We start from the raw sequence: 12,558 nt of genomic DNA, 5'->3' as shown, positions 1-12,558 counted from the left end.
CTGATCTTCAACGTCAAGCAAAGAGAGTTGCTTCGCTGCGATTTGTACAAAGACGATTGTCGTCCGTGTAAGTAAATTTATGTACAAGAAAGGATAGACGCTTCCCCCCTAAGCTGTGGCACCAGTGACGGTGAAGGAGTAGCTCAACCCCTGCGACACCTCGCTGCTCAGCTTGAAAGGGTCGAACAGAACCAAGTCTTCGGGCGTGTTCGCGATCACGAGGCTGACTTCCTCACCGGCTTCACGGCCACAGAGCCGGTACCCGTCGACGACGACGTAGCGCGTGCCAGCCGAGCCGCTGTAGACGACGAGCGTGGCAGTGTAAGCGCCGGTGGCGGAGATGTTTACGGAGACGGTACCGGCGCCGGACGTGGTCAGAGGGATGATGTTGGCACCCATGTACTTGGGAGCGCGCGCGGCCTTGACGGTGTACCTGTTGGTGCCGCTCGCGTCGACGTTGGCGTAGTTCAGGCTGCGGCGCTGGGCAAGGAAGACCTCCTGGGCGGACGGGTGGCCAATGTCAACGTAGGGCATGCGGGCCCAGTAGCGGCCGACGATGGCGCTCACTGGGGTGTTCGTGGACACGCGGCCGAGGGTGTGGAGGGGCGTCTCGTCGCTGTTCTCTTCGTACTGCAGCATGAGCTGGTTCAGCGTGTCGGAGCCGAGGCCGGCAAACTCGTCAGGGTTGTTCGTGAGGTAGGTGAAGAAGGCCAGGCCTCGTAGTAATTCCGGAGCCGGCGGTGCCGTCGACAAGAACTTGGAAGGAGTCGCCGATGGTCTTTTGAGATTGATCTCCGTCTGCGAAGCGACTGGCCATTCTGGATGCGAGCATCGGCGCAGAGTTCGGACGTCTTGTACGTGTTCGGCGAACCAGTTGCAAAGGTCTCCCACCAGGCGCCGGTACGGCTCTGGTGCACCCAAGTGCGCTGGTGATAGTGCAGGGCGTGGCCGTATTCGTGGATCGTGACGCCAGGATTGGTCAGGAAATTGTGCAGGACCTCGACATAACCCAGACCACGCTCAGGATCTGAATGCATGACACCGGCAGCGCCTCCGCCGAGAGCGGGCACGGAGTAAATGTTGGTCTTGTAGTAGGGGCCGTCGTCGGATCCAGGGTTATACGACAGGCCGGTGGATCTGAAGTTGAGAGTCTCAACAAAGCAACTGAAGGCCCCTTCGAGCATGGCAAGGGCTTCGTCCGCGGCGTTGGCGTTTCCATAGACGCGGAAGTGAGCCGAGTCCTTGAAAGTGCTACCGCCGGGGCCGACATCTGGGTTGGCTGTGAAGGTAGCCGGAGGCGCGGCAGCGCCAGCAACAGGAGTAGCCTGAGGAGCAGCCCGGCTGCCAATAATGACCTGCAGAAGGACTGCGGTGATCAAGTACTTGGATCCAGCCATGTTGATGAATGCAAAAAAGAGAGAAGACTTGCTGTGGGAAAAGAGCAACTGTTGGTGTTCAAACGTAGAAGCGTACAGCCCGGATCAGGACACACGGGCGAGCCTGCCATAGTTATAGACATTTCATCGTGACATGAAATTCCCAATGCCGGCTCGTCTGTGAGGTACGAGAATCCGGAGTATACAAATTATGCCGTTTTGAGTGTCGGAGACTAACGAGCCAGGCAATATACTCGACGCGACACGGCATTGGCGCTCCAAGCATAAATTTCTCCGGCGCACGGGGTATCTGCCGAACAGACTTCACATTGGTCGGTCTCGACTTCCATGAGAAAGACTGGCTAATGAAGAGGGCATAAGATCGTCGGATTTCATCTCGAAGAGGGAGGTCGTGGGACAGATTGGCTCCATGGGGACCCGGACCTGTCTTCTCGTAACCTGACTCGGGGAGCCACTCTGTAGGCCTCTGCAAAAGCGTCTGCCAGTGCAACAGAGCAATCTTTTCAGGGTGACAAGGAAGGCCAGATGCTTGGCGTGCTAAGTTGACGGACGACCTGAGCTCTTGCGTCTCAAGTAGGGGCTCCTTTCATCTGGGCTAACCGGCCGACCTCGTGTTGGTAGTGGACTCCGCAAACCAGTCTAGCCCACCTCGCATCAAGATGAAGAACCATACGACGTGGTCTTCCGTTGTGTGTCTTTGTTTCCAACGCCCGTTGTTGAGGAAGAAGGGTGGGGAAGTAACCTGTCCAAGGCTGGAAGCAGCCAAAGCGGCCTATGTTTTTAAAGCTGTGAGCTTCTCGCCTATAGGTGCTGCCTATAGGTGCTAAACAGATGGAATAGGACCCCGCATCATTCGACCCATGTCATGTGTCGATCCAAGGAAGGATCGCCTCGACATGCTCTGTTTGGCATCAGCCAGACGATGCAGCAGAATTTCCCGATGCACAGCAATACGCTTCGCCGCGAAAGGGGCTCGAAACAGAACACCAAACTCCATCGACGTAAAAGCGGCAACATGGCTAATCCTGATCGGGACAACAACGTTCATGGTCCTGGTGACTCTCGAGACAATAAATGCGCAATACTTGAGATTTCAAGGAAGTCCAAGGCGTGCGAGTACCCACAGACCCTTGGTAGGCCTGAGTCTTCTCTGCACATCGGACCACAGGGCAATGCTGGAGAGAGGGTTTTTTCCCTTATTCTTCTTACATCATTATTTTAGGTCACCGTCCTCGGTGTGCTCGGCGCCCCTGGCGCTCGCATTGCATGCACAAGATGGCGTAGTGTGCACGATGGGACCCATCATCACAGCGCGCGTGCAAACCCGCTGTCTGCAACAAGGATGCGCGAGGCAGGGGATGGGGGCTGGAATGAAGAACAAGGTGACAAAGTACAGTGGCAGCAGGATGACACCCCGTTTCCCCCACTGTTCGATGCAGCCATGGCGAAGGTCGATGCGCCGTGATGGACCCTCAGACGCAGGCACAGACAGGCGCATGCAACTTGCGCAGGTGTCGTGAATTCCACCATGTCTCTTTTGTTTTGCTGCTGGGCATTTTGCTGCTGGGAGAAGGACAGCAGCTGGCGCAAGTCTCGAGAGCCTTGCCTCACAACTCCCAACCTCACCACCGCCTGTTCCTTTAGGCCTTGAACAGGCGGCGGGCCTTGTCGTCTTCCCTGTGCGTGACTTGGCAGTGCTCCTCAGCTAGCTTTCTTCCTTCCCCGACCCCCCCCCCTCCCCTACCCGGCATGCGACTCGCGGCAGGCGATCAAGAAGCACCTCTGACGCCTGGCTGTGCTCAGTTCATCGGGATCCCGTGAACCGACGAGACCCCCCGGCGTTCGGTCCCTGCCACTCATCTTTCAGTCGGTATCCGAAACAGCAGCCCGTCGTCGCAACGAGACACCGTATGGGTTTCTTTCGCTTCCGCACCCATTTCTGAAGCAAGGAGACGATCATCTTGGAACACCTCGACACCCTCGAACAGACTGCATCGGCCAGGGCACGAACAAGTCGAACAGCTCGAAATCATCTAGCCTAGGAGCTCTCTCTAGCGTGCTAGCGTACCACGATTTGATGTAGTATGATGCATCACGACAGCTCAACATACTTGTAGAGACTCGTTCTCGAGGGCGCAGCAAAGAGGGACACGGGCAATTGACCTGCCGACCCAGGGATATCGATGTAGCGCCAGCCACGTTTGTGTTTTTTAAAGGTTGCCCTCGCATCGAGACATTGTCGTCACTTTCACGATCCCTCTGTGACGCGGTACTGGTGAGCACGCTCCTCTTCCACGCCACGCCAATCCGCATCGAACACTGGACGATCCATCGACACCCAGCTTTCATCTCATCTGACCTACGGCCCAATCATGGGAACGAGCGTCGAAGAAAGACCAGCCCAAGCCATCGGACTAAAAGCGCGGGCCCTGACCAGACGAGGCCTAGAGCGCCCACTGTCCTGCAAGCCTGCGAGCCCTGCGAGGTGGCACCGCATCCATTATAGAGCAAAGTGGAGCCTGAGCACCACGCTCCCCCTAATCACTTCCCCTCGCGAGCCAATCACCGCAGGCAACGTCAGTGGTCACTGCGCCGAGCAACTGAGGTACGCCAATCTCATCTCCCAGCCCACCACTTCCCGTGCCAGCCGTCGCACTGCCTCCACTCTCGCTGTGCCTGTCGCTGGCCAACACTGCCCAGCGTGTCTGGTCTGTCGCCCGTTCTCCCTCAACACCACCACACCAAACACACCACAGAGTCTTGCTCCCTGCCGTCGACGAAGAGACACTCGTTGACTCCAGCATCGACTCTGGCGTCGAAAAAGGACTAGCCGAAATTCTCTCTCGCGCCGGCCATCCGATTCTTCCTCTTCATCCTCCTCATCATCGCAGGCGTAATTTCGAGGACCTGATCCTCTCACACTCGTTACCACAACCGCCGACCGCCTCGCTCCTTCCTCGCCCGCTCCTTCTCACCGACCAGCCAAAGACGGCAACAACTCTTCTGGCCTCAATTGCCATGCACGGTACTCTTCGACTCTGAATCAGTCACAAATGCACTGCGAAGAAAAATCTTCGTCAACATAATACCCACACCGTATTTTCCTCACTACTACCCAATTCGAATCCCTGGCCTCGACGACAACAAAGACGAGCGCGCGATATACGCCCACACAATCACGATGCGGTCGCCTTTTCGGAGGCGCCCTTCGGCGCGGCGGCCTCGTTCGCCAACTCCGGCTGCTTTGTTCGTCATGGCAGCAGCAGCAGCCGCCCTACCTCGTGTCGGCCCTGGAATTCAGGGAAGTCCCTGAATCGAACCTCGATCTCTCTCAGCTTGGCAGGATAGGCTTGGCCGGAAACTTCAACGGAATTTCCCTCTACGAATTTGAAGGGCAAAACGAGTTGGCGCTAAGTACCAATGGAAGTGAGGCGCTTCTCGCAAGACTACCCAACGGCGCATTCGCATCAATAGCGTCAACCGATGCCTCGATCCACGACATGTGTGCATCTTTGCTCGACTCAGGGGAGATGGCAGGAGTGGTAATAGCCGGTAATTTTACGAGCGTCGATGGCACCCCTTCTCAGGGCGTTGCCCTGTTCAACACGACGTCTTCCCAATTCGTTCCCCTCGACGGCCTGTCGGGACAGGTCAACGCCTTGCTCTGCGACGAGAAGAACAACATGGTCTACGCTGGCGGCAACTTCCGCCACGCAAACTCGACAACCAACGCCATCGCTTGGGTCCATGGCCAAGGGTGGACACCGCTTCCTTTCGCGGGGTTTAACGGCCCAGTCTCCTCCATTACCAAGGCGTCCAACGATCACATCATCTTCGGAGGAAGCTTCACGGGACTCGGCAACACCAGCACGCCAACCACTCCAGATGGCCAGATTATAAACCTGTCGGGCGCCAACGTCACGGCCGCCTCCAGCAGCCGTACGACTGGCTTCAGCGACCCCCGCAACATCTTGTGCAAGACGGAAGGCGCGGGCGGTGCGGGCAACAGCTGGCTCCTCGAGGATGGCTCGCCCGGCTTCTGGCGCGCTCAATTCAGCTTCGGCTTCGAGCCCACCAAGTTGCGCCTGTGGAACACTCGTCAGGATGGCCGCGGCACCCGGACCTGGCGCTTCACGGCCTTTCCCATCAATGGTATTCTCAACATGACATACGTCGACCCTGCGACCGGCCAGAATGCTACCTGCACGAGTGAATGCCCCCTGAGTAACGACCCGGCTGTCACCTTCCAGGATTTCCATTTCATCAACAACGTCGGCATGAACGAGTTCCGCATCGACATCTCTGAGTTCTATGGCGCCGGTGGCGGTCTGAATGGCATCCAGCTTTTTCGGCGAGACATCTTCGCCTACGCCATCAACGACTTCAACGAGCCTACTTGTGAGGGCCTCGGCATCCAGACGCCCTCGACGGCCACGGCAACCGGACCTTGGACAGAATCGCCTTCGCTGCAGAGCAACTCTCGCTATTTGACGGCTCAGTTCTCTGCCAACAACCTTTCCGGCAACTACTCAGTTGAGATGTACACACCCGGCTGCATTCAAGACGACACTTGCACGTCGAGGGGCCAGGTCAACGTTACGGGCGACATGTCGTCCGCAGGAATGGCCGGTTTTCTACCACTCTCTTCCAGACCAACAACTTCGACAAGTACGATCAGATCTACTTTGGCTACATTGAAGCCAGCTCCGCCGGTGGGTTCCGCCCCAGCGTCACTCTCAGGCCACTTCAAGGACAGACGCTCGACAACCTGACTGTTGTGGCTCAGCGGGTCGGCTTCTCGCTCGTGAATTCGACGGGCGGACTCAACGGCTTGTTCGACTACGATCCATCCGCCTCATCGTTCGACAAGAACGACTTCACCAGCTCCGCCATCAACCAGTTGGGCGCAAGCTTTTCTTCCCAGTCTGCGGTGACAAGCCTCAAGACTGTCGGCGATGTGGTAATTGTCGGAGGCAATTTCACGTCGGCGGATGGCAGGAATGTCGTGGGCATCAACATTGCCGATCAGAAGGTCCAGCCGCTCGACGGAGGACTCAACGGCGAGGTCATGGCCATGCATCTGGAGGGCTCTCAACTGTACGTTGGCGGCGAGTTCTCGAATTCACTCGACAACAGCATCACAGGTCTCAACAATGTCGGTGTCTATGCCTCGGACAATGACACCTGGACTGCTCTGGGAGCTGGCGTTAACGGAAAGGTCATCCATGTGGTTCCCATGCTGCTCAACTCTACCAATGATGGAGCCGAGACGGTGGTTTCCTTCACTGGTAACTTTGATGAAATCAACGAGTTCGGCGACAACACGGCCGTATCCGTGTCTGGTTTCGCAATTTGGGTGCCGTCGCGGAACAACTGGCTCCAGAACCTTGAGGGCGTCTTCCCCGCCTACAGTGGTATTCTGACTGCTGCAGTCCTCGATGTACCCGACAGCGTACCCCTGTTCGCAGGCTCCATGAGCTCCGCCACTCTGAGCGCCAACGGCGCCGTTACCCTCTCTGAAAGGCTTGGCCAATTCCCCGTCAGAATCCAGCAACCGAGTTCGAGCTCCTCAGCGCTCCAGCGCCGCGATATTTTGTCGAGTGGTTCGCAGGTAAACGGCGTTGTGACCGGAGCCTTCTACAACCAGGACGATCGGAACGTCACTGTTCTCGCCGGCCACTTCACAGCAACCAGCGGCGGCTCGACCCTTCAGAATTTAGTCTTCATCAACGGCTCCGACAACGACGCGGTGCGCGGCATCGACTCGGGCGTCTCTGAGAACTCCACTTTTGTTGCGGTTGCAATTGTCGGCGACACGCTCTTCGCCGGCGGCGACGTCAGCGGCAACATCAACACGGACACCGTTCGAGGCCTACTCACCTACAACCTCGCGACTGCCAGTCATGGCTCGCAACCCCCGGGCCTCAACGGAGGCAACGGCACCGTCTCGGCTATCGAGGTTCGTCCAGAGACCGGAGATGTCTATGTCGGCGGCGCTTTTGAATCCGCTGGCTCGTTCGACTGCCCCGGTGTGTGTTATTATAGCACAGACCGCTCGCAGTGGAACCGACCTGGCACCGGTCTCGAGGGCAATGTCAGCACATTGCTGTGGGCGAGCGAATCGCGCCTTATCGTCGGTGGCGGCATGCGACTAAACGATTCTCTGGTGTCGCTCGTAGAGTATGACGCCGATGACCAGACCTGGACTGCGTTCCCCGGCCAGAATGACCTACCCGGGCCCGTCGATGCCATGACACGCGGCTCACAGAACGGAGATCAACTCTGGGTTGCAGGCACTTCCTCTAACGGAGGATCAGTCTATCTTATGAAGTACGACGGATCCGAATGGCACCGTGCTGGCGAGTCGCTCCTGCCAAGAACGGTCATCCACAGCCTCCAGATCTTCACTGTCACTTCTTCCCATGAGGGCACCGACACGCTTGAAGCGGACAAGGTTTTAATGTTGACCGGCTCCATCGGTATCCCCGATTTCGGCACAGCCTCTGCCGCCATTTTCAACGGCACCGGCTTTGTACCTTATGCCCTGACCACCAACAACGGCAATGGTGTCGGAACGATCAGCAAATTCTTCTCCCAAAACCAAGACTTCTTCAGCGACAAGGGCGGCAAGATGGCTCTTGTCTTCGTTGTGTTGATAGGTTTGGCTATCGCACTCGGCCTCATGTTCCTTCTTGTCATTGCGGGCATTCTTCTCGATCGCCTTCGCAAGAAGCGCGAGGGGTACACCCCAGCGCCCACGTCCATGTACGACCGTGGGAGTGGCATCCAGAGGATACCGCCGCACGAACTCCTCGAGTCCCTTGGCAAAGGGCGTCCCGGTGCGCCTCGTATCTAAGAAGAAACGGAGAGAAGGGTTTGATTTCGTTGGTCATTTCACATGGTTTGCAGGGCGTTCTGGATAGGCGTGCCAGGGGCACGAAAATGGGATTGCTTCGATCTGGTCATTTTCACTCGAAAATACCCATAGACAACGCGCAGGGAAGAGAAAGATTTGGAGGAACGGCCTTTGCCGAATGTCCGTACCGAACTACTACCACCATCACCACTATCACCACACCATCACAATAACCACAACGAACACGCCTCAAGTCCGCATGGTGGTGATGCATGCGGCATACAGTCAGACGACGGCGGCACAAGAAGCCAGCAGGCTTTTGACCTCCCCCTACCCCTCCCCCATGCGGACTTTTTTTTTTGTCCTTTTGCTTTCGCTTCTTCACGAACTCACGACTTTTGCTTGATGTCTAACAACCGGATTCTATATCATCACCTTGTGCGCTAGCCGCCTTGCCGGTTGGCTTTGCTGCAGCATACACCGACCTTCGTTTTGGGAGGCTGTACATTATTTTCTCCACTGGCTGCCTGCCAAAAGCTGTACGTACACAAGCAACGCTGAAAGCACTGTGTGCCAAAGGCAACAGACTACCTGCACTCGCATGTGCACTGTTTTCTTTTGGGCTTGAGAGTCGGTTCGGAGGAACACGAAGGTGGCTGTGGTTTGATATGGAGTCAGGAGGAGACAGGGATATAGGGTGCCATCACTGAGAATATCTCGGTTGTGGAGGCAGCTAGGCAGACAGAAGAATTGACGCGTTTGGCCCTGAAGAACACAATGCGATGCCTTGCCTATTGCATCAAATCCCATGGCATAAAGTACTACGATATACCAGACGGCAACTTGAACACCGAACCATTTGTGCTCACGTGACTTCGCGACAAGAACGCCCCTGCAAATCATTTCCACGCCCCGCGTTACCAGGCGTGTTCCATATCAGGGTCCATTCAACGTCATGACTTGGTGAGTTTGCCTCGCTGATTTTCCACCCACCACCACCCCAGCCAATTGTCTTCAGTCAGGTTCGGATCCATTGCCCAGTCTTTTCGGAGCAAGAGCAACGCCAACGAAAGCAGTCGGTCTATCTGAGATCCTGCTCAGCCATCACACGATCCCTCCCTCTCCCACTTTGCGCCGACCGACTACCCGCGAGACAGGGCCCACCAGTGGCGAAACAATGGCCCCGCCGACTGCGAAAAAGCGAAGCACCATCACGCCCAAGAAGCCCGCGGCGGCGCTGCCCCGATCGAAGCAGAAGCCGAGGCCGAACGCCAGCATCCTGAGTTTCTTCCAAAAAGCCGAGAAGGAGGAGGAGGAGCTGTTCATCGAAGACCGCGCCGAGAAGAGTGCTGCCGCTGGTGCTACGCCGACATTGCAGAACGGCCATGGCGGCGAGGAGACGAGGTTCAATGAGGTCGGCGGTCCGGTGAAGAAGAGGCGGCTGAGCGGTGCTGGAGTGACGGAGGAGGGTGCCGAGGCTGACAAGGAGAACGTCGGTGGCCTGTTTGGAAGCGATGTCGAGGATGTCGAGGCCGTTCTCTCTAGAGAAGAGAAGCCCCCCTCCGTGGGTGAGGTGATGGCGGAACCCGATCCGGCGATACACAGAGTGCCCAAGGACAAACCCCCGGCCAAGACGCGTGCGAAACGGAAAGGACCATTTCTTGATGATTCCGACAGCGAGGACGAGAGCGATCCGACGCCGAGACCGAGCTTTGCGATCCCACCGTTCGGTAACACCGTCGGCTTGCCGCCCGCTGAGCCAGCGTCTGAAGGTGAGGAGCCCAAGAGCCCGGAAAAGGAGACAAGTTGCCCACCACCACCCCTCAAACAGGATGACTCGCTCGACACGGCTTTTGCCAACATGGACGGCTATGAGAAGATGGACGATTTCCCGGACGACGAGGACCTGGGCGGCGAAGAATTCCGGATGATGCGGTACATGGAGGAGCAATCACGGCTGGATATGGAGGTCATGAAGGCGGAGGATGACGATTTCTATGGTGACGCTCTACGAACGGATGCGACGAATGAAGTCAAGGTAGCCAATTGCCCCATTTGCGACGGGAGTCTGCTCGGACTATCGACGGATAATGCCACGAAACACGTCAATGCCTGTTTGGACGGAAATCCCATACCACTTCCTGAGCCGAAGAGCACAGTTGAGCCTGTACGCGAACCTAGGACGGAAGACGGCGAGATCACCAATGCCATGGTCGACGCCCCTGAGCTCGGGAAGCGCTTCCAGCGAGCCGCGGTCCCGAGGGCGCCCCAGGCGAATCCGTTCGACATCGTCGAAGGCGAGACGGCTGGGGCCATGGGGAAGAAGTCGTCGGCCTTTACACAACTCATGTCAGGCCACGCTGAAAGTGCTGCGTGGGCGAACGCAGCGGCCGCCGATAAGGCCTCCCGTGGCAAAGCTGCCTACGAGCGGACATGCCCCTTCTACAAAATCATGCCGGGGTTCAACATATGCGTCGACGCATTCCGTTATGGCGCCGTCAAGGGGTGCCAGGCCTATTTCTTGAGTCACTTCCACAGCGATCACTACATTGGCCTTACGGCGCACTGGACTCACGGCCCGATATACTGCAGCAAAGTGACTGGCGACTTGTGTATCATGCAACTCAAGGTCGCCCCGAAATGGATCGTCGCGTTAGATTTCGAAGAGACGGTGGAAGTGCCGGGGACGGGGGGTGTCATGGTCACCATGATTCCGGCGAACCACTGCCCAGGCAGCTCTCTCTTCCTCTTCGAGAAGCCTCACGGCAAGGGCGCCAACGTGAAGAAGCAGCGATATCTCCACTGCGGCGACTTCAGGGCCTGTCCCGCGCATGTTGAGCATCCACTGCTCAAGCCAGATGTGCAGGACGCCATCACCGGCAAGCTCAAGCAGCAGAGGATCGACCTGTGCTATCTCGACACAACGTACCTAAACCCTCGCTACTCCTTTCCGCCCCAGGAGGATGTCATACGCACTTGTGCCGACGTCTGTGCTGGCATCTCCCCCGATCCAAACTGCACGACCGACATCTGGGATATCATGGCTCGAAAAGGGGGCAACAGTTCCGTCAGCAAGTTCTTGATCAAGCCACCTTCGCCAGTGAAGGAAGAAAGCGATACCCCCGCCTCGGACTCGGCGAAAGACGGCACCGCCGACTTTTTCACCAACGTCAAGGAGAAGAAGCCGCCCACGTGCCGGCAGCGCCTCCTCGTCATATGCGGCACCTATTCCATCGGCAAGGAGCGCATCTGCATCGCCATCGCCCGCGCCCTCAAGACGAAAATCTTCGCCTCGCCCGCCAAGATCCGCATCTGCTCCAAGCTCGGCGACCCGGAGCTCACATCGCTGCTGACGTCCGACCCGCTCGAGGCCCAGGTGCACATGCAGATGCTCATGGAGATCCGCGCCGAGACGCTTCAGGATTACCTCGACTCGTACCGGCCGCACTTTAGCCGCATCGTCGGCTTCCGCCCCTCGGGTTGGAGCTACCGGCCCGCGCCGGCGTCGACCGGCGCGACGGCCGCGTCGCTGACGAGCGCCAACACGGCGCCCGGCACCGTGGCCACGACGCAGATCCTGCACTCCATGGCCTGGCGGTCGCGCTTCACGGCCCAGAGCGTCGTGCCGCAGCGGCGGCAGCACCAGGGAGGCCATGTGCTTTGGCGTACCGTACAGCGAGCACAGCAGCTTCCGGGAGCTGGCCATGTTTGTCATGGCGCTGCGGATCGACAAGGTCATCCCCACGGTCAACGTCGGCAGCGAGCAGTCGCGCAAGAGGATGAAGTCGTGGATCGACCGGTGGATGGCGGAGAGGCGGCGCGGCGGTCTCGTCCGGGCTCTCGTCGAGGGCGAGGGGCAGAAGGGTGAAGGCGAGCGGGAGGTTGTACTTTGGGAGGGCAAAGACAGCTCTGGAGGAGGTGCGTGGTGGTGAGCTTTTGGCTGCGTCTGGGCGGTGAATAGTTCTTGGAAAGCGGTCAAGGGATGGCTCTTTCTATCTTTCTTCTTGTTCACCCCGCTGCGCTTTATAGCCAAGATCATGAGCGCAGGACATGTTTCTTGCTTTCCACTGCTTGACACAGATCGATGTTCTTTTCAAGGCCCATTGTGGTGTGTCAGGGACACGACCTTTGGTAGACGTGGAACGTGAGAGATCTCAAAACGAAGGGTTATCTTGCCTTAGGTCAGAACATCTACGAATGGCCTGAGTACGGCTCTTGCCAGTCGCCACAAATGGACGCAATACTACCGTTGAACGGCGATATATCATGGCAGTCCCTTCCACTGAACGGAATCAACTATCGAGG

General features: G+C 57.6%; 3 protein-coding genes across 3 annotated transcripts; 2 read left to right on the top strand and 1 right to left on the bottom strand.

Annotated features, from left to right (window-relative positions):
• Nucleotides 1–108: 108 nt before the first annotated feature.
• VDBG_04720 (conserved hypothetical protein) lies at nt 109–1,397 on the bottom strand (the record flags this gene model as incomplete). Its single annotated transcript, XM_003005068.1, has 2 exons — nt 109–623; nt 677–1,397. 2 exons carry the CDS (start codon nt 1,395–1,397, stop codon nt 109–111), a joined length of 1,236 nt encoding a protein of 411 aa, XP_003005114.1.
• Nucleotides 1,398–3,769: 2,372 nt separating this feature from the next.
• Nucleotides 3,770–8,253, top strand: VDBG_04719 (conserved hypothetical protein; the record flags this gene model as incomplete). The annotated part of the gene is made up of 4 exons (XM_003005067.1): nt 3,770–4,002; nt 4,154–4,422; nt 4,599–5,986; nt 6,184–8,253. 4 exons carry the CDS (start codon nt 3,770–3,772, stop codon nt 8,251–8,253), a joined length of 3,960 nt encoding a protein of 1,319 aa, XP_003005113.1.
• A 1,177-nt stretch (nt 8,254–9,430) lies between these two features.
• On the top strand, nt 9,431–12,121 carry VDBG_04718 (DNA cross-link repair protein pso2/snm1; the record flags this gene model as incomplete). Its single annotated transcript, XM_003005066.1, has 1 exon — nt 9,431–12,121. One exon carries the CDS (start codon nt 9,431–9,433, stop codon nt 12,119–12,121), a length of 2,691 nt encoding a protein of 896 aa, XP_003005112.1.
• Nucleotides 12,122–12,558: the final 437 nt, after the last annotated feature.

The sequence above is a fragment of the Verticillium alfalfae genome, genomic scaffold (assembly GCF_000150825.1).
Source record: "Verticillium alfalfae VaMs.102 supercont1.5 genomic scaffold, whole genome shotgun sequence".
NCBI lineage: Eukaryota > Fungi > Ascomycota > Sordariomycetes > Glomerellales > Plectosphaerellaceae > Verticillium > Verticillium alfalfae.
The sequence above is the reverse complement of the archived record's forward strand: the minus strand, read 5'-3'. Positions and strand labels throughout refer to the sequence as shown.